Here is a 24,848-nt window from a genome sequence, read left to right as displayed (position 1 = left end):
TGGGAAATACTACTTTGAGATCCCAGATGGGACAATACAAGCAGATTTCTAGTGAGTATTCCTAACTTTACAAATCTATTTTTGAACTTTCCATCTTAGTCCTAGAGTACTCTTTCAGAATTTGGACCTCCTTTGTGATTAGATGGTGATTATATAGACTCAAATTTATTAGGATGACTACATATTAGCACACAGGCCAACCTTGCAGCAATTTTGGTAAAAGTTATTTCAAAGTGGCACCAGAGGGGACTGACCAAATCCTACCATTTTGATCCAAAATTTCCTAGTCACCCTACAAGAATGCCTTTCTTCTTTCTTTTTTAAAATAATAATAATAGCTGAGCATGGTAGCACATGCTTCTGATCCTAGTACCTTGGGAGGCTGAGGCAGGAGGATCAAAAGTTTGAAGCCAGCTTCAGCAACTTAGAGAGGCCCTGAACAACATATTGAGACCCTGTTTCAAAATAAAAAATGAAAAAGGCTGGGGATGTGGCTTGGTGGTTAAGCACCTTTAGTATCAATCTCTGGTTCCAAAAATCATAATCATAATAATATAATTAATAATAATTATTATTAATAATAATACTTTAACACTAAGATACATCCCCATCCCTTTTAATGTTTTATTTTGAAACAAGGTCTCACTAAGTTGCTGAGGCTGGCCTCAAAAACTTGAGATCCTCCTGCCTTAGCTTCCCTAGTTGATGGGATTATAAACATGTGTCACTGTTCTTGGCAATTGATATTATTATTATTATCATCTGTGTGGGGCTAGAGATTGAGCCCAGGGCTTGCTAGGCTTGTTCTATATATTGTGCTGTATTTCCAAGCCCTAGAATGCTTTTCTTGACTAGGACTATGTCTCTTCTACTACCTAGTACAGTCCCACTGGGGACTGGGATTGAACTCAGGGCCTATGCATGCTTAGCATGCACTCCACCATGATGTATGCCCCCAGCCCCCAGCACATTTGTTTTTGTTTTGACAAGTAGACTCACTGGTTACCTTTGGCTACATTTGTTTTTATTTTGAGATTCTTTCTCCTTATTACTCTTTCCTTTTAAATATTCCTTAAACAAGCTCCTGCTTAGCCTCTTTATCTCATTGCTTCTCTGCTCTTGTGGTGGTGTGGGCTTTAGTGTCAGACATCTCTGCCTTCAAAGCCTGACTGTGCTACCTACTAGCTGAGTGACCTTGGGCAGGTTACTTAGCCTCTAAGCCACAGATCCTTCATTTGTGAAATGGAAGCCATGGTTTGTTAGTGTCTGGAATATTTACAGTGGAGAGCACTTTCTCCTGCTTAAAAGCTCTTCTCAGGTGGCAGTCAGGGGATATGCATTCCTGGCGGAGAACCCCCTAAATTCAGAATTCTTTCAGGTCTCAGCCCGTCTAGGCCCCCAAAAGACTGCCCACAACGGAAGGGGAAGGCCGTGATTGGCAGCTAGTATTCACCCGACTTTGTCATAGTGACTTCTAACTTCTGAGAAGGCAGCGACTAGTAAGGCTCCTTAATCACTCCGTGCCAGGATATGCCAGGGAGTGGACAAGAACAATGCTCAAAATACCAGGGTTTTGGTTTCGTTATCTGGAAACGAGAAAGGGCAGAGATAAGGAACCAGGAAGAGTGTCACAGAGTTTGGTTTTACCAAGCAAGCAGAAGGGGCTCTTCTAAGAGAGCCAGGGCCAGTTAGGCTTGCAGGTGGCTCTGAGATCCTTTCCTTAGAGGAGGACAGCGCGCTAAGCCTCCTAGAGGCGGAGGGACGCCTTGCGCTCAGTCCTACTAACAGGCAGGGTTGTTTCTGTTTTCAAAAACTTTCTGTATGCGCTGGCAGCTTCTCTCAGTTCCATCAAGATCGCTGAGCTCCCTAGGGCGCGACTGTGACGGTATTCCAAACTCTCGCTGCAAGAGGGCAAGATGACGATTAGGTTGGACAGATGCTGACGACCAAGTTCTCGGTCGGGCTTCGGGCGGAGAAGCCAGATGAGGTCTGAATGCTGCAGCTCCATGTTCCGGGTGAGTCGCCGGTGTCCGGGGGCCCTCTGATTTCATTACAAACGACTCGTTCTTCATTTCAAACATTTGAACCGAAAGCTAAATTCTGCGGTTTGCAGCATCTGGGGCTGGGAACTCATTTCTGCCGGACCCCCTATTTCGACCCCTGAAGGCGCAGCTGCGTCTGGTCCCGCAGGAGGGCAGAGCGTGATTTCCGGGGGGAGGACGGGAAGAGGGGCGCACAGGTGCTTCCTGCGGCCCCGCGGCGTAGCGCGGGGGTGGGGGCGCTGGGAGCCAACGTGCCCTCCGGCTTGGCCGCACCTCCCTGCGTGCGGCAGGCTCCGCGGCGGCTCTTCGCTTCCCTGGGTTTGCTGCGGCAGCCCCGAAGGAGACACGAAGGTGGCGGGGAGCGAGGCGGCGTCCCGGCGTCGCTCCGTCTCCCTGCCGCCCTGGGCGACGCTGTGACCGCTGAAGGATGTCAGGAGCCGAGCCAGCGAGGACCTGACGCGCAGCGCTCAGCTGGCGCAGCTTTCCGGGGCCGGGGTGAGGCGAGCCGAGCAGGGATGCTTGGCAGGAGGGGATGGAGAGGCCGCGGAGGAGGTGGGGGCGGGAGGGGCGCCCGCGAGCCTTGTGCTGAGCCGAGACCTGGGAATTCAGGGTGGGCCGGGGCAGCGGCGGGGGCCCTTTGGAAGGAGACCCTCGCTGAGAGGCAGATTTTTGCGGCGATGACTTTGCGAAGCGAGGGCGACCCTGTGCGTGGCTTGGGTCGGGAGAGGGCAGCAGTAGGAGTCCAGCCTCAGGATTCCTTTTGGCTGGGAGACTCAGTGAGTGCGAAGCCCGCGCCCTGCCTGGTCCCGGGCGCTGTCCTCCCGGCGCCGTGGATTTTCTCGGCTTCCCCAGGAGACAGTCAAAGGCCTGCGGACGACCCACAGTCCACTCTCAAATCCCTGGATAGGCGATGGCAGCAAGATATTCTGTGACTTAACCCCGAGCTAGGTTAGAGTATGAAGACTGGCATATTGTTGGGTCAGACAGCCCCACGTGAAACCCACCTGCTGAGATTGCAGCCTGGAAAGTGGAACTGCTGTTTTTACCCCCACCCCTGGGAGAGGGTTCGCTGTGAATTCCATCAGCTTGTATGAAGTACAGAACCTTCCGAGGAGGGGTTATTTTGCCCTAAATTCGAACTAAGAGCTAAAGGAAAGAGTATACTCAGGCAGCTTGTACTGTGTTATTTACAATGGAATTTGGAAGGATGTCTGAATTGAGATGTAGTGGGAAGAGCCAAGGACTGATAATTGGCCAATTTGGGTTCCTTACACCCAGTTCTAAAGCCTGATAGCCTTGAGGTCTTGACATGTCAAGAAATGTCCTAGAAATAAAGCCTGATAGCCTTGAGGTCTTGACATGTCAAGAATATGTCCTAGAAATTTAGTTCCCTGCCTGAGGTGAGGGAGGATCCTCCTGCTCTGCCTTACTGGGGAGTTGAAAGATAAATAGACTAGAGGGAGAGAGATTATTTGAAAGTATGAAGTGTGGTCTCTACAAGTGAGGGCATCACCACATTCTGCCCACATCCCTCTCCTCCAGGCTTCCAACACAACTTTGTCTTGAGAAAGGTTAAAGGCAATGACTTCATGGTAACACTGGGGTTTTCATAATTACTGAAGTGTGAGAGAGCATGTTTCTCCATGGCTTCAAGTTCAAGTATGAAAATACTTCCACCTGAAACTGCTCATCACAGTGTGACATCAGAAGACAGGAACTTTGCTTTTTTCATCAACTTCCTTAGGAACTGTACCAAGTAGGTGAGATGTTAGGATCCTTGCTGAAAATTAAGGGTCCGACCCTGATGTTTAAATATGATTAGATATAGTCTTCAGGTAACAATTAAACTCTGAACATGTTGGCTTTCTGAGCTCTTGTTTTCTGACACAGGGAAAATTCTATCAAAGGCGAGGAGAAACATTCAAGGATAAGCAATTTCATTAGTCTTTAGGAGAAGATAAGAGAAGAGCTAAGAAAAGAATGAACACATTGCTGAGACGCACCCTACAATCCCCCACGCCTCACCCCAAAATTGGAAGGTGCTCAGATAATAGCCCTGACAAATTTGAATAGTTTCCTTTGTTACTAAATCTAGATTAATTTTTCTAAGTGAAAAGAAGAGATTCACATGGTTGGTTGTGTTATTATTAAAATTTAAGCTTTTCTTCCTAAGTATGTGTGTTCTGCCTTCCAGAGATAATAAATTTAAGCAATCCTAGTGCCTCTAAGTTTTATTGTACTTTTTTTATGGTACCTAATCAGATCTTTGATTTTTCTATTGTAATTTAAAAGAGTTAAAAGATGACTCATTCAAGAGGTTGAGAAATAAAACTAGGCCTCCTTAGTTGTGCTCTTACACTAAACTTGTATGTAAGTCTTTATGCAATAATAATGCTGGTGATATTAAAGTTAACTTTTACAGACCATTGTGTACCAGACTGAGATACGCATGCTACAGTTCATTTGGTTCTCACGATAATTTTATAACATTTGAAGCACAGAGAGGTTAAGTGCTTAAGGTCACATAGCTAATGAATGATTTATCTAGATTGGCATAAAACTATTTTTATTATTTTTTGTGTGTCTGGAGCTCAAACCCAGGGTCTTGTGCATGCCAGGCAAGCACTGTACCACTAAGATACACCCCTAGCTCTTGGCCCTTGACATAAAATTATGAATTGGATTGGGATTAGTGTTTGTGTGTGTGTGGGCGTGCGCATGTGTTCTAATTTCCACACTGGGTTTTATTCCACACAGAGAGGTGTATTTAAGATGTGACCAGGGGCTCTGGAGCAAGGGCACCCTGAGCAGTCCATTGAGTGACCATAATTGTCACTTTTTCTGGGTCTCCATTTTCGTATCTACAAAATAGTGGTAATAGTCTCATAATGAATGCATGCTTTATTTCTACTGAAATATGAAGTATGAACTGAGAAGAAAAATTCTCAGAATGTAAAACAAAGTTTTGGAATTCAAGTGGTCTAGTCACCTGTATCCTGAAGCTGGAAAATGGCAAATAAAAGCTGACAAGCTATACACTTAATATGATTGATTTAACACTTAGGTTGAAAATCGCCTTTTTAAAAACAATGCTTGAACTCTGGTATCGGATCCTTAGTTTGACACTTATTAAAAGAGAATTCTCTAAGTTAGATCTCTTTGTTTTGTTTTGGCAGTAATATTGAAAAGCATGCCTGGTTGATAGGTGCTTTTCTTTAGTTTATGTTTTGTGATGAAAATTGGAAGGTGGAGATATTTTTTTCTCCTTATGCTTTTTCACTTTTTTTAAAAATTCTAACAAGTTCCACTGGACCTGAAAACCGAGTTCTGAAAATATATGCAGGGGTACTTCCTTATTCTCTTTATTTAGAATTTACTTGTTACAAGACAGCTTTTGAGATGGCTGCTTTAAATTTGGTAAGGAGACTTGAACTTTTATATTATTTAAAGACTATTTTAAAATATGGTTCACTTATCAAGTCATTTGAATTAACCTATTACCTATACAAAAATCTGGGTGGGGGTGGGATTTCACTCTTAAACTTTTGATTTTGTGGACATTCAGGCTCAGGGAAGTAAGTCATTGTTAATGTCATACATTCAAGGAATCCTGCTCATGCTTGGTGAGTACTGGTATTTTGGAGAGATGTTTGGATCATGAGATTTAAACGTCTTCCCTTCACCCCTCTGCCTGAGGAATTGAAGCTAAATGAGCTTAGTTTGGCCCTTCTGGGTCTTGCTCATTTGAAAACAGTCTCTCAAGTAGATTGGTTATGTGCCTTAGTACCAAGGACCAATTTGTTATTATCTTCAAATATCTTCTCTTCTGTGAGAACAAAGACGAGTTTTCTTACTGTTTTTCCAAACAATGCCCCTTGGACTTGTGGGCTTTGCTCACATATCAACTGTTTCTTAATCAAGATGCTTTTAATAGTCTTTACCTTATCCTCATCCTCCGGTTCCCCTTTGAAGATTGCTTTTAGAAACCAAAAGAGTTCATTTTTTTGTTGAGGGCTGGGGCTTGGTTGGTACTAATTTGAAACATTTTGAAGGGTTCTGACCTAATCAAGGGATAAGTAAATGTGTTAGAGAGTGTGTGTGTGTGTGTGTGTGTGTGTGTGTGTGGAAAATTTAGAACAGTGCCTGGCACAAAGTAAATGTCACAGAAATGTTAGTTTTAAACGGACGAGGAGGAAGTGTGGGAAGATGAGTGCTGTAGGGCAGTAAATGGGTTTAGCATATACCTGTAAGGATGTAGTTTTGAAAAGCATAATGGGAAAATCTCAATCTGCAGATAGCATTTGAATAAAGACCCAGCAGTGAGTAGGAACAGAGAGGTACAATGGTATCCAGGTAGAAGGAGGTCAGAGGGGTCACATTGGGGCACATGGACACATGTAGCAAGTGTTACAAGTTTTATTTATTTATTTATTTATTTTTGTTACAAGTTTTAAATAACTTACTTTTGGAATTTTCTTATGGAAAATTTCAAACTCTCTCCCTTCTCCCAACTTCAACAATTATCAACATGGCCAATTGTGTAACATTCACATCTCATTCCTTACTGGCATTGTTTTATAGGATATTCAAGAAATTCTGCCAACTACTTCTAAATTGTTCTGCATATATTTCTAAAAAACAGGCATTTTGCAATACATAACCACAACACTTAACGTCTTTGGCCTTGTTTCCCATCTGAAAGTCAGACCATAGAGCTTCCCCTATGGTGGTGGTGGTTGTAGCTTGTAGCCATTGCACTGATGATGTTGTCTTTACCAACTGTTGATGTGCTTTTCTTTTTCTAGATAGTTCGGTGGAAGTTTCACTTTTACTTCCTCTCTCCTCTCCATACCAATTAAAATTGGTATTAAAAGACCTTTATTTAGCTTTCCCTTTTAAGTACTCTCCCCTCCTCTTAGTATTTTTGTTCATAGTCCAGTTTGTACCTGGTGCTTCTTTGCCTCATGTAGCCCCTGGAACACCAGCTCCCTCTAGATTCCCTAGGTCTTTTTGAAGAGAGGTGAACACTTCTCCCATTTCATTTTTAAAAATAGCATTATTGAGATTGAGATAGAATTCACATGCCATATCATTTAGTGTGCAGGTCAGTGATGTTTAGGGTATCCACCAAAGGATACCACCATTGTTTTCAGAACATTTTCATCTCCTCAAAAAGAAACCTGGTGCCCTTTAGCTATTCTGATCCCTTCCTCCTGCTGTAAGTAACCACTAATCTACTCCCTGTCTCTATGGAGTTGCCTATTCTGGATGATTTATATAAATACATACAAATACAGTTTCTTTTGTGTCCAACTCCTTTCACTTTGCATAATGCTTTCAGTGCTCATCCATGTCAGCATAAATCAGTACTTTTTTTTTTTTTTTTTTTGATACCAGGGATTGAACCCAGGGGCGCTTAACCACTGAGCCACATCCCCAGCACTACCTACCCCACACACATTTTAAACATATTTTATTTAGAGGCAGGTCTCACTGAATTGTTTAGGGCCTCACTGAGTTGCTGAGGCTGGCTTTGAACTTGTGATCCTTCTGCCCCAGCCTCCTGAGCTACTGAGGTTATAGGTGTGTGCCACTGTGCTCGGCAGTCCTTCATTTTTATTATGGCTGAATGACATTCCATTATATAGATATAGCACAGTGTTTATCATTCATTGGCTGGTGGACTTTTGGGTAGTTTTCACTTTGGGGCTATAATGAGTAATGCTGCCATAATAAAGGGTTAAGTTTTTATGTGAACATATATTCTCATATCTCTTAGCTATATACCCATGAATGGTATATAGCTATATACCCATCAAGAAATGGCTGTATATTAACTATTGGAACTGCCAGATATTTTATGGTTTCTCGTTTATTTTGCCCATACATAGAAATCTAGTCATCTTTCAATTGCAGGTACTTACCCTTACTCTGTGTACATTTCTGGATTAATACCTATTTTTCAAAGTCTGTTATCTAATTATGTTTGTTATGGTTTAGATGTCAGGTGTCCCCCAAGAGCTCATGTGTGAAACAATGCAGGAATGTTCAGAGGTGAGTTAGGTAGGTTATGAGAGGTGTACCCTAACTGATGGCTTAATCCACTGATATGGATTAACTGGGTGGTAACTATGGACAGGTAGGGTGTGGCTAAAGGAGGTAGCCACTAAGAGGTGTACCTTTATTGGGATATATATTTTGTCCCTGCTGGGCAGAGCCCTCTCTCTGCTTTCCTCTCCCATGCCCTTCCACCCTGATGTTCAGCCTTACCTTGAGCCCAGAGCTGTTGAGTCGGATCTTTGGGCTGAGACTAATACAAACATGAGCCAAATAAACTTTTCCTCCTCTAAAATGTTCTCATCAGGTTTTTTGGTGACAGCTATTGTTTGTTTACTTTTTTTTTTGGTGTGTGTGTGTGTGTGTGTGTGTCTAAGATTTTTAAGAAGAACATGAATTGAGTGGTGGATCCCAAAGTGGAAGGTATATACCTTGGTAGAGAGTTCATTGGAAAGTAAGAACAAAATACCATTTCATACATAGTTTAAAATTGTGTCGTGTCTTAAAATAGCTGTAAATGTATGAGATTTGTAAATATGCTTATATTAAGAATATTTGTAAATATTCTTAAATATTGAAGGTTTTTGTTTTTACACAAATAGGATGAAAGAATCATAAAATCTCAGGGGCAACTATTACAGATACATGAATTCAAATATACTTTTTATAGTTGTGTGTGTGTGCGTGCGAGATGGGGTCTTGTTCTGTTGCCTAGGCTGGCCTTTGACCCCTGCAGTTCAAGTGATCCTCCTGGTTCAGCCTCCCAGGGCTGCAGACTATAGTCAGCAGGCACCACCACTGCAGCCAGCCAACTGTGTAGTTCTTAATCCTATGTGTTGTGACCAATCTGATAGAAATTTCTTAAAATTACTTTGCTAATGAATTGAAGATAATCTTGAATTTTAGCCCACTTGCAGCACATGAGTTCCAGGGAAAGAGCAATGAATCAGGTGCCAGACTTTTATTTTTGTCCTACTTCTGCTAATTACTAATGGTGAAACTTTGGCAAGTTCCTTAGTGGTCTCCATTTCACTTCTCATATGGGCATTATCACCTGCAGTATTGTGAGTTTTCATTGTGCAGAATGAAAGTGGTAAGTATGATCCATGCAGTGACCACAGGAAGTTAGTCATTTGTGTGTCTTAAGCAATCTGTGGTTAAGTAAAATATTTAGTTTTCTCCAATCTTTGTGTTTGTTGGGTCTCCTCTCCATACTCCACCCTACCTGTTGCTTTTAATTGCTTTCTGTCCTTCTGCATGTTCTTAACCTTCAAAGTTAAAGGTCATTGCTAAAGACTAGATAAGTCAGGGGTCTCTGTGACGCTACCCAGCCATCATTGCAGTATGGCACTGTGTCCTTCCTGCTGCCTTTGTTACAACACTGTTCATGTGTTGTGATGAAGTTGCAACCGTATGAAAATCAGCTTACCCCAATTCCTGGCTGCCATTGCGGAAGCTGTGAAGCCATGTTAGCGGGCATTTTAACGGTTTCTCTTTGACATAAGTATGATGATTTTTGTGCCTGTTGGCATCTTTGGGGATGTGAATCTTTGCTTAACGTCAAAGCATGAAGGGAAGTAGATCTAAAGAGGGATGGAAAGAGGTTATGAAGAGCTTTGTTAAAGAATCAACTCACATGCTTTGGTAAGATTTCCTTCTCTGATCACTTGCTTTTGTTTAGAAGTGGACATACTTAGCAAGATATCATAAAAATTGATTATAATGAATTTCATTGGTGAGGATATGGAGAAAAGGGGATCCCTTGTACACTGTTGAGGGGAATGTGACTTAGTGCATCTATTATGGACTATGAAGTTCTCTTCACAAAATTGAAAATAAAACTACCAAACGATCTAGCAGTGATTCTAGATATATATATCTGAAGAGAATGAAATCAGTATTGCCAGAGACATCTGCGCTCCCATGTTCACTGCAGCAGTATTCACAGTAGCCAATATATGGAATCAACCGAAGTGTCCATCAACAAATGAATGAATAAAAACAACTTAGGATATATACAGTGTGGAATAAATACTGTTTAGCCTTAAAAAAGAAGGATATCTGTCATTTGTGACATGAGTAACCCTGGAGGACATTATGCTAAATGAAAAAAGCTGGACAGAAACACAAATACTACATGATCGCACTCATGTGTAGAATCTTTAAAACCTTGAACAGGTTGCCAGGGGCTGAGGGAGGGAAAGGAATTGGGGAGATTCTGATCAAAAAGTACAAAACTTGGCTGGGGATACAGCTCAGTAGGTAGAGTGCTTGTCTTCCATGCACAAGGCCCTGGGTTCAATCCCCAGCACAATAACAAAAGTACAAAATTTTAGTTAGAAGGAATGAATTCCAGAGATCTGTTATATACCCAGGTGACTATAATTAATAACAGTGTATAATTGCTAAGGGTAGATTTTAAATGTTCTCACCACATGTATAAAAAATAGTGAGAACGCATATGTTAGCTCATGGTAGCCATTTCATGATGTATACATATTTCAAAACATAGTCTTGTACACCATAAATATATGCAATTTTTGTCAATTAATTTAACATGCAACACGTGAGTTCCATGTGGCACATGCCTGTAATCCCAGCAACTCAGGAAGCCAAGGCAGGATGATCACAAATTCTAGGCCAGCCTGGGCAATATACTAAGATCCTGTCTGAAAACAAAAATAAAAAGGGCTGGGGATATACACAACAAAATTAATTATTTATTAATTTAAAAGTGAATTTTATCTTTTACTCTCAATACTTTTTTGTGTGATTTCTGTTCCATCATATCTTTTATTCTAAGGAAGTGGTTAGCATGCATTTCAGGCCATATCTTGAATTTCCTCTTAAAAATGACATCTCTTCTTGAATTCCTTTCTTGGGCCACAGAAATAACCAACATAAGCATGTTTAGGTGCCATTCATGAGTTTGCTCATTCTCTCATTAAAACACTGAAAGACCCAATGACATTCCTCATAGAAATAGAAAAAGCAATCATGAAATTCATCTGGAAAAATAAGAGATCCAGAATAGCTAAAGCAATCCTTAGCAAGAAGAGTGAAGCAGGTGGCATCACTATACCAGACTTTAACTATACTACAGAGCTATAGTAACAAAAACAGCATGGTATTGGCACCTAAATAGACTTGTAGACCAATAGAGGACACAGAGACAAACCCACATAAATATAGTTATTTTATATTAGACAAAAGCGCCAAAAACATACATTGGAGAAAAGATAGCCTCTTCAACAAATGGTGCTGGGAAAACTGGAAATCTGTATGCAACAAAGTGAAATTAAACCCTTATCTCTCATCATGCACAAAACAGAGCAGAACAAGTACCTGCTTCTGAAAATCGCCTTTTATGAGGAAGTCTGTTTTTGCACAAGGCATTTAGGTCAGTTCCATATATCAGAAGCTTGCAAATAATGTCATTCTCTTTTAACTATTGACTTTATTCTGTTAAAAAAAACAAAAAAATAAAACGCTGGGATTACTTGCCATTGAGATAGTACATTTTTCATGTGGTTTCACATCTATAATCATCTCCCCCTGCACACTCCACAAACAATGGGTAGTGTGCAGAAAATTAAGAGAACAAACCATGACTTATATAGCTTTATCTTCTAGGAAATAATGAGGTTGGACTAAGGTTGTAACTACTAAGGGAAAGCCAATAACAACAACAAAATGTTACAAACAAAGATATTTACTAATGTATATTTTATAATAGTGAAAACCTGGAAATAAATTTGTATCCATAGGGTCTGGCTAAGTAAATACTGTATACTATAGAAAATGATAAAACAGTTAAGAAGAATAAGTTATTCCCTTTAGAGCCACTATTGAGAAAAACAGAAGGCAAGTTATAGAATATATCCACTATGATCTTGTGTATGTTCTTAAAATAAAACAGATCTTTGGATCTGACTTAAGTATGCTAATCCTTAGAAAAAGGCCAGGAAGAAATAAAATGGTTAACAATGTTATTTCTGAGAATGATGTAGGGTTGGTGGGGCTGGGTGTGATGGAAGCTCTTCCCTTTTTGCTCTAGGTTTCTGTATTTGGGGTTTTTTATGAAGACATAATCATGGTTTCCTTTTGTAATTACAAAATCTGAAAATACTGGAGAAAAAAGATGTCTGACAAAGAGAAATTGGAGCACCAGGCGGAAATTGAGGTCAGGAGAAGGAAGATGAGGCACTTTGGGATAGTGAATTCTGGCAGTTGACATAGGTGCCCTCATCCTCTGATATTCTGTGAAATGGTGACTTGGGGCTTGACATAGGTGCCCTCATCCTGTGATATTTTGTAAATGGTGACTTGGGGCTTGTGCAATGTTTTCAGGAGATATATATGTATTTGTGTGTGCATGTGTGTATGTGTATATATACACAAATGTGTGTGTGTGTGTTTGTGTGTGTGTATCTTTATCTGTATTACTCCAAAAGGAATGACCTAGAATACAGGGTTTGCAAATAAAGAAAACCCAAGAACTTTTAAGAACAGTTTTCATATGTAGTTTCCTCTGGGATATTTAAACTGTTATCCATATAAGCATTGGGTAAGAAAAAAATCATATCTATGGGAAGCATGGATTCACTTCTATCCCTGTGTGAATAATTCTTTTTTTACAAAAAAGTGTTAGTTTTTTTTTCTGTTTTTATTTTATTTTTTTACTTTTATTTAATTGTAGATGGACATAATACCTTTATTTATTTTTATGTGGTGCTGAGGCTTGAACCCAGTGCCTCACACATGCCAGGCAAGCCACTACTGTACCACTGAGTTACAACCCCAGCCCTGTAGGAATAATTTTTTCCCAATAATAGAAGAGTTGTTTCTACACAGAGATCTTCTGTCTACTGACTTAATTTCCACTTTGGTGGATGGTGTCATTTTGTCTGTAAATGTTAACTGAGCCCTGTAAGCAACTCTAGGTGTGGGGGATGCAAACTGGTGGAGAACCGACAAGGCCCTTGCTCTGTTGGAGCTTCCCGTCAGGCAGGGGCAGAGGTGAGAAAAGACAGGAAGTGAGTCCTCCTGTGATGTGAACTAGACAGGGTGATGTGATAGGGAGAGAACAGAGAAATGCCTTTACAGTGGCAGTTAGCAAAGACTTCTCTGAGGAAGTAAATTCAGAAACCATGGCATGCATGACAAGAGAGACCCAGATGTGAGTAATCATTTGGAGGAGGAGCATTTCAGGCAGAGGGAACTAGAGTCGCGTGTCTCTGGGGTTCCAGAGCTTGCTGTGCGGTTAGGACTTACGGAGACCTGGTGAAGGTATGTGAAAGTGGTCTGCAGGGACAGAATTATGTCAAGTCTTAAGGATGAGGTAAGGAGTATGATTTTTGACCCAGATTTGATGGGAGGCTACTGGAGAATTTTAATTAGGGAAATGAGCTGCCGGTTTAGATTTATGTAAGATCTCTCTGAAATAATACCTTTAGCTATGGATGGGCAAGAGGAGAAGCAGGAAAGCCCAGTGGGAAGTATGGCTGGAAGTCCAGGTGGAAGAAGAGTGACAGAAGAGGGTGGGAGCGTAGCTGACGGATTGCAGTTGGAGACCTAGCAGAGAGGAGAACCACAAGTGGGGCGTGTGTTTCCTGGGATGAGGAAAGCAGGGAGGAGCAGATTTTGAGGGGTAAATCGGTTTTATCGAGTTGAGACACCCTGGACAGATGTCAAGTAGGCAGTAGATATGCCAGCCTGGAGTGGAGTGGAGATGTCCGTAGGGTTGGTATTTAATGCCCTGGAATTGACCCACCACTCGGCATGTGCTATACCACCCTTCATTTGGACTAGACTTATCTAGACCTACTCCTTTTGTCTCTGGGCTTTTCCTTTGCTGGAGTTTACTTTTGCTGTTGAAGGTTGCTTATAACTTCACAATGCCAAGGACGGTGGGAAAACAGTAAAAAGAAACAGTTTGCCAGACCTGTGATTAAAGTGACAGGAGGGCTTCTTATTTGTGCCATTCTCTAAGTTTTAGTCATCAGATCATTTACTGAAGCTAAACACTGAGCTTAAAAGTGAGCAGTAAGCTGGGCACTGTGGCACACGTCTGTGATCCCAGCGGCTCTGGAGGCAGGAGGATCATGAGTTCAAAGCTGGCCTCAGCAAAAGCAAGGCACTAATCAACTTATTGAGACCCTGTCTCTAAATAAAATACAAAATAGGGTTGGGGATGTGGCTCAGTGGCTCAGTGCCCTTGAGCTTAATCCCCAGTACTGAAGAAAAAAAGTGAGCAGTAGTTTTCTTATTTTTGTTATTGGAATAATTTTGATATGGAGTTTATTTTTACACTTTTTTTGGTTGATCTTTGTTGCTGCTTCAATTATTTTTATGGTTTACAAAATTTTTGCAAACCAGTGTCAAGCCCTACAGGTTTGCTATGAATTTTATGGCAGATTTTTTTAGTACTTATTTTTGACTTATAAATACAAGAGGAATTTACCTTGTTGTATAGAGCAAGGCACAAATTTAAATTTTTGGCTTTTGTCTCCTTACAATAAATGAAATCAAAACTGATCAAACTCTTACTTATCTTGAATGATTCTTGCTCATTGCAGGCGAGCTCTTCAGACCTCCAGCTGGCCATGTGGTGAGTTCAGAGACCTGATCAGGGCGTACCACAGCCATCAGAGAACTCCTGTCTGTTCTGAACTGATTCACACCAGCTCCAAGCCTGGAAGGATGGTGTCACAGTCAATAGGCCGGCGGGATTCTCCTGCGGACCTCTGGGAAGGGATCAGTCATGACACTGGCAGCTCACCCAGTATCCTGGACACTGACCACCCTCCTTGCCAAGTAGACATCAGGGTCACGAGGCACAAAGCTGCCTGGATTAACCCCCTGTGTGCGCAGCAGCAAATGCCGGATTTACCCCTCCAGGTGCCAAAAGTGGGGACTAGGGGGAACCATTTTGTGATGGATGCTGCCTGCCCCTTGGGCCCTTCACCATCGTCTCTTGGGGGTCCCGTGGCAGAGACCTCATTGTCTGAGAATTCTGTGGCCTCCAAGGGTTCAGGCGAAAAGAACAGTCACTTCTTCACCTCCACAAAAGAGCCAGAGTTGTTCCCAGCACCTTCTCAGCGAGTGTCTCTGCTCAAAAGCCCTGAGATTTTGGCCTCTTCCCCATGTCCTGAAACTGACAGTGATGTTTTTGAGTCTTCCCACTTGACTGCTTCTGCTGATGAAGGTATTTAGTCAGTGACTTCCCTTATTCCCATCTGCTCACATGCTTGCTTCGTCTGGGTCAAAAGTCTGTCTGATGTCTTCCTTATAAGAAAAAAGCTCATGGGCTTCCACTTTGACCAGAAGCTGATACATTAGCTTTTTTGACATTATCACCAGCATAGTCACCTGCATGGTCACAACAGTAGGATCAAGTATTTGCTTTCTTCTTAGTCATTTGCAGCTTATTAAATTGTCTGCAAGTCAACTGTACTCTCAACTCAGTGTGGAATGCTTATTTTATCTTTAAATATTCATTATATTATGTTCATGCTTGGCCTTATGTTTCTATTAGAACCCTAGTGCAAATAGTCAGTGGGGGATTTTCCTTCAAAATAATTTTAAAGCCTGTTTGTCTGCCTGCTGCCTGCATGCCTGTTTGTGTATTTCTCTCTAACAGGAACCCATTTTCCACCTTTCTCAAGAGTCGGGGTTTATTTGTTCTATTGGAAATGTTGGAAAAATCAAAGATGGTGACGATATTTAACACATCACTCATAACTTAAGAATAGATTTTGGATACTTTTTCAATGTCTAGTTTTGAGATGAAAATCAAATTTGAGCAAAATAATTCTCATTACAGGCCTTTTTTTCTATCTTTTGCCCACCTGCCTCGATAGTTCTCAGGATAGAGATTTGCAGATTTGGGGATTGCAAAGTAAGAGTTTAGGTTGCTGATAGAGTATCTTATGGAGGCCAGCCCTTTCTCCCCAAAACATCACAGTGACAAATTACAAAGTATAACTGACTGAAGAAGATCTTTAGGGCCTAGTATACTCCTGCCCCAAACCATTTGTTGCATCCCTCTACACAAGGTAGTTCTACAACTTAAAATTATCTTGTATTTTTGTCTTTCTCCTGAGAAAAATGGAGATGCTACAGTCCCTTTTGTTCAAACATTGCTTTTGTCCAGCAATTCTTCCCAGTGACTCTAAAAACCATTCAGTGCTTTTAGAGTCTCTTAAACTTAGAAAAGGGTTTCATTCTCTGGAACTAAGAAGGAGAAATCCAGATGACCTGGTTCTTAACTCCATTTAGTATTGGGCAGCAAGGAGGAAAACAAGCATCAATCACCAGGACATGGACATTCTTAGGACTAGTGCATCTCAAATAACAGCAAGGGAGTTTTCTCTTTCCAGGAAATACCTGAGCATTTCCTGAGGCTGTAGGAAACAATCCCCCACTTTATTTTATTTGCACAAGATCTTAATGTTCTAACAGGTGTTAATCCCAGTTTAAGGGATGAGAAAATGCATGGCTGAGGCATAGCTAGTGAATAGAGAGCTGGAACTGGAATCCACTCTGATTCTTCTCTGTGCTGCTGCTTCTATATGTAGGGTCTGCACCTGTGGCTTGTGGGCTAAATTCTTCTGCTGCTTCCCCCGCCCCCACCCCCTTCCTCCTCCTCCTCCTCCTCCTCCTCCTCCTCCTCCTCCTCCTCCTCCCCCCCCCCCAGGTGCACTCAACCACTGAGCTATATTTGCAGCCCCTTTTAGTTTCTATTTTGGACAGGGTCTTGCAAAGTTGTTTAGAGCCTCACTTATTTGCTGAGGCTGGCCTTGAACTTGTGATACTCCTCACTCACCCTCCCAAGTCACTGGGATTATACCTGTGCACAGCCGTGCCCTGTTAGCTTCCTGTTTTTATTTAAAAAAAAAAAAAAAGTTGTTTTGTCAATAGCTGCTTTCTTATTACAGTGCCACAGATATCTTATGGCTCTCAAACCCTATACATTCATTTACCTAGTCCTTCACTGAAAAAGTTCACCAGCCCCAGATGGCCTTCCAAAGCCCAAAGGCCCCACCCATGCACTGGCCTCTTGCTTGAACATGAAGAAAGGCATTTGAGTGTTCCTGCTTGCCTCTGTTTGTCATCTGTGGAAGTGCATAATTAGCAGGATATTTGCAGCCTTTTATTCTAATTTAGCAGGTTGGCTGGGACACTCAACACTTGTGGCTCTCACAGAAATGTTTGCTTTCAATGATGCAGGAAGAAAGTACATGACAGAAATGATGCTTGTTTGAGGTGGTCATTGCCAGGAATGGAGTGGCTAAGGGTGCAGGGACGGATGATTCAGCAGAAGGTAACTTCTGCACTTTCTTCTTGGTTTTACCTGGAGGAAGACTATTTTAGAGAAGCAATGCTGATCTTTTTCAGATGATTTTGTGTATGTAACAGGAAGTTTAGGGTCAATTGCAATAAGTCAAAGATGTGAACCCATAATTCTCATAGCCTGCTTCTGGAGTGTTTCTCCTCACTTTCTCCACCTCGTGTCTCCTCTCCTCTTTCTACCCTCTTTGTCTCATTGTTCTCCACTCCAGGCATTCTCCTGTGCTGTCTCTGAGGATTCTACCAGTTACTCCAGTCGCCTCCCATTAAGGCAATATCTGCAAGTCCTACCATCAGAAGAGTTCTTATGCTGCCGTCCCCATTTATTTTACAATTGTACTAGGTTATATTTTATCTATCTATCTGCAGTACTTAAAAAATAAACCCTAGGATTGTTTTGTTTTCTTAGATAATCTTTGAACTTTGTTTTCTCCTTTTTTAATGGCTTGCTATATTGCAGGTGCTGTTCAAATAAGGAGAAGAGCCATTTCTTTGAATTCCGTCTTCCCAGAGGCATTTGTATTACCTGTTGACATAGAAAAGGTGAATGCTTTCTTCTTCTTCTGTTTATTTACTTATTTATTTATTGACTTTTGTAGTTGTAGATGGACAGCATACCTTTATTTTGTTTATTTTTATGTGGTGCTGTGGATCGAAACTAGTGCCTAGGCAAGCGCTCTACCGCTGAGCTACAGCCCCACTCCTTCTGCTTCTTCCTGACCACCCAGAGTCTTAGTCCATTAAGTAGTGCTGTTCTGATTTAAATCTGGAAACTCTACATGGATGAGGCATAGCAAATAGGTTTCATTTCAGTGTTTGATAGGTAGAGGATGCCAGGAGTGCTCAGCAGAGGTATAGAGGCAGGGTCTGCTCAGCTGGGAAAATTTCCATGCTTGATGAATAATGTCAGTTGTGGGGACACTACCAACAATAGGGTTTTGTATCAGAACAAGTTCAACTTGGGTCATCTGTTGACTATGGTGGAGTAAATGTATGTCTCTAGATGATGGTTTATAAGCCATAGATGACCTATAAAACACCTAGTTAAATAACACTATCTACATTAACTTTGCTTCAATGCAGCTTTTTGATTTTTCAAATCTAATATATCCTCCATTAAAAAATGTTGATTTTTCTTGTGAATGTTTTCATTGATTTTTTTATCTCTGCAGGAGAATGCCTACTTTCATGTTGCCGATATGATTATATCAGCTATGGAGAAAATGAAGTGTGACATTGTGAGTCAACAGCAGGCAGAGAGCTGGAGCATACAAGAAGCCAGTGGGTCCCTTGGGAGTGACCAAGTCGACTCTGAAATGACCATTTATACCAACCCAAAGCAAGAATCTGGGTCTTCCACTTCCTCTGACAGTGGCTATGAAGGCAAGTTGGGCAGATGTGAGAACCTTGATACTGTGTTCTCCATACACTTCTTCTCCCTTCTCTTCTGAAACCTTCTCTTCTCAACCTTTTTTTTTTTTTTTGGAACTCCTGAGTTCTTAGTTTTTTTTTTTAATTTTTATTGTTGGTTGTTCAAAACATTACATAGTTCTTGACCTTTTGTCCAAAATTTCTTGAGTAAACTATGTAAGCCTTACATCATTGCCATTTTGCCTTGGGATTGGTTATTCTGCTCCATCCAATTTTCAGATCCTATTTTTTTTTCTGTTTTTTTTTGTACTGGGGATTGAACCCAGGGCCTTCTGCATGCAAGGCAAGCACTCTACCAACTGAGCTATATCCTCAGCCCTATTTTGTTTTTTTCTCGGACTTCTTTCTACATTTTTTTTTCCCAGTGGCTGATGCCCTTTGTAGTTGTCATCTTCTTTTTTTCCACACACACATACACACAAAAAGATGTCCTAGCCTTTTCTATATACTTGTCCCTTTTCCAAGTATTTCTCTGTCCTTCATTGAGCAAACAGTGAGCTTGTGATGTGCTTGGCGGGTGCTGAGGGTGAGCTGTACACAGGGTGCTGTATTTCCCTGCGGGAGCTCACATGCTGCGGCAGAAGGGAGGACTCGGCACAGTGGGCCTCCAAGTAGGAGCATTTGCCTCGTGTTGGGGCCAGCGGTTCTTCCAGGAGGAGAGGACACCAAAGCTGGCAGCTGATGTGAGCATTTGCTACTTTCATAGCATTTCCTAAATTTGAATTCTGCCTTCTTCAGTCCAATTTTTTTCCCCTATGTTTGCTTCCTGGCAGATTTTGTGGTTGTGGTGGTTGTTGTTTTGGATACTGGGGATTCACCCCAAGGGTGCTTAACCACCAAGCCACATCCCCAGCCCTTTTTTTATATTTTATTTTGAGACAGGGTCTCACTGAGTTGCTTAGGGTCCCGCTAAATTGCTGAGGCTGGCTTTGAACTTGTAATACTCCTGCCTCAGACTCCTCTCCTAATTTGTTTGCCTTACTGTGAAACTGACAGTTTTTAATCCTCTTTCATTTTTTTAAAACCTTATATTAAGGAACATTTCAAACATACTCAAAAGTAGGCAGATTACCATTAGGAACCCCCACATTCCCATCAGTCTATTTCACTTAATTGTACTGAATGCAAGAATAAAAAAAGTAGCTTCCTTTATTTTTTGTTCCTAGAATTGAATTTAACAAAATATTAAAGTAATCTCTTCTCTTAGCCCTTTCATTTTCTAGTTTCTATTAAATTGGGTGTTACAGGTTGCACTTTTTTTTTTTTTGTAGTGCAGGGGATTGAACAAAGGGCCTTGCTTATGCTAGGAAAGTTCTCTACCACTGAGCTACATCCCCAACCTTTCTTTTTCTTCTGATGGTGAAATCTCCCTTGCCTTCTTTCTCTAGGTTGTGCTGTGTTACAGGTCAACCCGAAGGTCGAGACACCTTCTCACTATAATGTGGTGCAAGAGGCCTGCAGATGCAACCTTGATGAGTTTGTTATTGTAGGTAAGATTTGGATTCTTGTTGGCTCTGACTGGCTGCCTCCCCACACCCCTCTTCACACACTTACTAACATGTAATACACACAGTACCCCATTTTAGTGGCATGCAAAGAAATGTCTATCAAGATCAAATTATGTGTCTGATATTAAAAAGTTATTTTTTTTTTTTGCTTGACATATCTTGCTAGCTAATCTCTCATCTCACTTGTAGAATTGAATGAAAAAGCAGATATTCATTGGGACCAAATATCTGTTTGACCTTTCAATTATATTCTGGTGAAATTTCAGATGAAATTCTATCTATGATCTTTAGGCTGGAGCCTCATATTAGAAACTCAGAAGAACCTAAGGCATGGAGATGTGGAATAATTGTTTTTTTCTGAGAGGCAGGGAGCTCTTTTCGTGTTCTTCTTACAAAATTGGCAGCCATTATGAAGTCAAACAACAACAAGTGCTGGCGAGGATGTGGGGAAAAGGGTACTCTTGTACATTGCTGGTGGGACTGCAAATTGGTGCGGCCAATTTGGAAAGCAGTATGGAGATTCCTGGGAAAGCTGGGAATGGAACCACTATTTGACCCAGCTATTGCCCTTCTCGGACTATTCCCTGAAAACCTTAAAAGAGCATACTACAGGGATACTGCCACATCGATGTTCATAGCAGCACAATTCACAATAGCTAGACTGTGAAACCAACCCAGATGCCCATCTTCAATAGATGAATGGATAAAAAAAATGTGGCATTTATACACAATGGAGTATTACGCAGCACTAAAAAATGACAAAATCATGGAATTTGCAGGGAAATGGATGGCATTAGAGCAGATTATGCTAAGTGAAGCTAGCCAATCCCTAAAAAACAAATGCCAAATATCTTCTTTGATATAAGGAGAGCAACTAAGAACAGAGCAGGGAGGAAGAGCAGGAGGAAAAGACTAACATTAAACAGAGACATGAGGTGGGAGGGAAAGGGAGAGAAAAGGGAAATTGCATGGAAATGGAAGGAGACCCTCATTGTTTCACAAAATTACATATAAGAGGTTGTGAGGGGAATGGGAAAAAAACAAGGTGAGAAATGAATTACAGTAGATGGGGTAGAGAGAGAAGATGGGAGGAGAGGGGAAGGGGAATAGTAGAGGATAGGAAAGGTAGCAGAATGCAACAGTTACTGATAGGGCATTATGTAAAAATGTGGATGTGTAACCGATGTGATTCTGCAATCTGTATTTGGGGTAAAAATGGGAGTTCATAACCCACTTGAATCTAATGTATGAAATATGATATGTCAAGAGTTTTGTAATGTTTTGAACAACCAATAAAAAAAAATTGACTATGATTAAGTGAAATAGACTGAAAAATCTCACTGCTCTTTCTTTTATTTTCCCACAGAAGTTGGAGAGTTTAATGATATCAGAGAAACTTGTAGCTGTTCCTACAGGTCCTGTAAGAGGTAATTGTCCTCCATGTGCACTTAGGCCCCTGGGTGGGTACCTTGGAGGTACTGTGGACGTTAGGTCTCAAACAGGGTTGAGCCAGCTCAAAGATGGGGATTACCACCTAAATCAGTCAGTCAGCCCTGTCCCCTACCCCAGTTAGGGGCTTTGTGTTACTCTAGCAATAACCAAGTCAACTAACTTAGAAAAGTTTTATTTAGCTTACAGTTTGAGAGGTTCAGAGGCATGGTAGCTGCACAGTCCTCTGGTGAGGATGGTGGTTGGAGGGACAACATGGTGGAAGTGTATGTCAGAGAGAACATTCACATCTTAAGCCAGGAAGCAGGGTCCCATTCCCTTCTGAGGGCACTCCTCCAGTGACCTAAGAACCTCTCACTAGGCCCCATCTCCCAAAAGTTCCACTGCCTCAGGGGATAATAGTGCCACCCCGGGGACCAAGCCCTTAACATATGGGCCTTTGGAGAATGCTGTATATATTCAAGTCATAGCAGCCCCAAAGGCTTTATAGCACTTAAAAGGTTTTTGTATACATTCTCATTTAATCCTCATGAGCAGGCCTGTCAAGTTTCCATGTGTGTATTTATTTTTAAACCTCATTTTATAGACCTAGAAGTTAAGGCCCCTATAGGATGTGCCTCAGGTTACAGTGCTGTTACATAGCAGAAGTAGGGCTTGTGCTCAGGCCTTATGACTTGAAAGTTAGTGCTTTTTTCACCTTCAAGTCTTAGGCACGTATACTATGAACGAACTGTATTGCTTAAGATACCAGCCAGTGACTGATACTGGTTTCACCTAACAACCTCCTCTGAGTTGGGGGTAGAAAGAACAGTTGGAAGCCTGAGGAAGAGTCTGAGCCCATGCCTCATGTATATAGTTTTCCAATTTTTACATCTCTTATATTTCAGTGTTTCTCATGAGGCAGACTTCAATTCTCCTGAGTTGTTAGCCAAAGAGTTGTACCAAGTATTCCAGAAGTGCTGGGTATCGTCAGCAGTTAAGTATCAGCTGGCAGATTCCCTGAATGCAAGTGATTCAGGAGTAAGTATTAAAATAAATTGACCTTGAATCAAAAGTTCCTAAATTCTCTGTTTACCTAGCCCATTCACTTCCAATATTTATGCTTTCTTGTATGGTATCCCCCATGGGGGAGACTTGAAACCAGCATGTATTGGGTGCTTGTTGTGTATCAGGGACTGTGCCTTGTGAGTCACATTTTAATCCCATGTATCTTATCAGGAGAATGCTCTTATCTTTGTTATTTTAAAATGCTGGGCCTAGATAGACCTCAGCTGGGCTGGTCAGTGGTCAAGCAGGAGTCAAGCCCCAGCTGCCTCATTTGAAAGTACAGGCTGGTTTCTTTGTAGCACATAGCACCCTCTGAGCATGCAGCAGGGTGGGGGTGGAGGACTTGTGACAAAGGCTAAAATAAGAGTTGGGAGAAAGCACTCTGGGAGTGTTGGGGAGGGAGAGTTTAATTTTATCAGGGAAACTGGGAAGGCTGATCGGCAAGTATTCGTCCAGGAGCACTTGAACAGAGCTGTTTCTAGGGAGACACACCACAAGACGGTGCTCATAGGCACTGCTTCCCAGTCTGTTGACTGACAGAGGGAGTCTTCTGAAAAATTTTCCAGGTCAAAATGACCTACTTGCTGAAAATTCAAAGTCTGGAAACAAACTAAAAATACTACTAAGAAAAGTGAGCTTCATAGGAGCTGTTGCGGGGGGGGGGGGGGGTGGTGAGGTGGAGGTGGAGGGCCCTTGCCATGGTTCAGGTAAAAACAGTTTAAGATAGAAAACACATTTGAATGCTCTTTATTTAAACTCTTAAAGTATTTATGGTTTTCCTAAATCCTCTTATGTGATATGCAGGTTGCAAATGAAGAAAATGTCCGAAAAGACTTTGAATCCAGTGTGGATATAGTACAGGACATTCAATTTAAGTCTAGGATCAGAGGGACTGAAGACTGGGCTCCCCCTAGATTTCAGATCATACTTGATCTTCATCCACCACTCAAGTAAGTATAGACTACTGCCTGGATCCCAGTCCATTGAAAGAAAACAGGTGGTGATGGAACCTACTGATTCTTTATTCTTTTTTCTTCTTTTGATATCAGGGATTACATTTGGGGCACTTAGCCACTGAGCCACATCCCTAGCTCTTTTTATTTTTTGAGACAGGGTCTCATTAATTTGCTTAGGGCCTCACTAGGTTGCTGAGGCTGGCCTTCCTGCCTCAGCCTCCTTAGTCACTGGGATTATAGGCGTGTGCCAGTATGCTTGGCTCCACCAATTCTTTATTGAGGTAGAGGAAGGAAAAAAGAGTATGCTCAGGACACAGGGAAATTTGGAACAGGAATGTTGTGCATATTTTTCTAGCTTAGTTTTTCTGACACGTTGTTTATCATGGGCTTTTGGGGGCTCTGTAGGTTTTGACAAACTGAGAATGTGACTATGCATCCTTAACTGTAAGTATTCCATAGCAACTAAAAATTAAATAGGCTTTAAGGCAATTTTAAAGTGGTTAATAATGGGACTAAAAAATCAAATATTACAATTTGAAAAGACTGGATCATTCCATATTTCCCATGCCGGTAGTGTGTACTGAAAATTAATACATTTTCAAAAGGGAAAATTCAATCTTGAAGAGCACTCCTATAATTGATAAATGTAGCAGAATATCAATAAAAACATTCTCATTCTTTTAGAAATAGCAGAAGTCAGAAAAGACTTAAAATCTAAAATGATGCAGAAAAGTAAATAAACCATGCATTCATGTGAATGCACACACACACAGAGACTTAACAGTAGTTTAATTGTAATTTGTTCTGAGATTATATGACAGCTTATAGAGAAAGATTACAGAATAGACATTTTTACCAACTCATTTTTCCACTCCTTTTGGTTTGTGTTAAATTTGGTGAGCACACTCCAGAGGGTCATAAAGGGACTGTGGAACCTTGTTGATTTGGCCTTAAGGAAGTACCCCATAGATTCATTCTGTTTTTTTCTTTAGAGAGTATGGCAAGAA

The 24,848-nt window shown here is 41.4% G+C and overlaps 1 protein-coding gene across 5 annotated transcripts in view; it reads left to right on the top strand.

Moving 5' to 3' along the window:
* Positions 1-1,554: 1,554 nt before the first annotated feature.
* Positions 1,555-24,848, top strand: part of Rubcnl (rubicon like autophagy enhancer) — a 38,251-nt gene continuing 14,957 nt past the window's right edge. Inside the window, exons 1-8 of one of the 5 annotated variants that reach the window (XM_027928837.3) lie at positions 1,555-2,015; positions 14,678-15,306; positions 17,911-17,993; positions 18,623-18,833; positions 20,270-20,371; positions 21,756-21,816; positions 22,726-22,858; positions 23,690-23,835. In XM_027928837.3, the coding sequence (XP_027784638.1) occupies positions 14,802-15,306; positions 17,911-17,993; positions 18,623-18,833; positions 20,270-20,371; positions 21,756-21,816; positions 22,726-22,858; positions 23,690-23,835 (1,241 nt within the window). In that variant the 5' untranslated portion in view covers positions 1,555-2,015; positions 14,678-14,801. Of the gene's footprint in view, positions 2,016-2,332; positions 2,538-13,286; positions 13,441-14,677; positions 15,307-17,910; positions 17,994-18,622; positions 18,834-20,269; positions 20,372-21,755; positions 21,817-22,725; positions 22,859-23,689; positions 23,836-24,848 lie in introns of those variants that run through there. The other 4 variants (XM_027928838.2, XM_027928839.2, XM_071611497.1 and 1 more) reach the window with 4 other exon arrangements.

Source organism: Marmota flaviventris, chromosome 4 (genome assembly GCF_047511675.1).
Source record: "Marmota flaviventris isolate mMarFla1 chromosome 4, mMarFla1.hap1, whole genome shotgun sequence".
Taxonomy (NCBI): Eukaryota; Metazoa; Chordata; class Mammalia; order Rodentia; family Sciuridae; genus Marmota; species Marmota flaviventris.
Note: the sequence above shows the minus strand (reverse complement) of the source record. Positions and strands in the feature narration are given on the sequence as shown.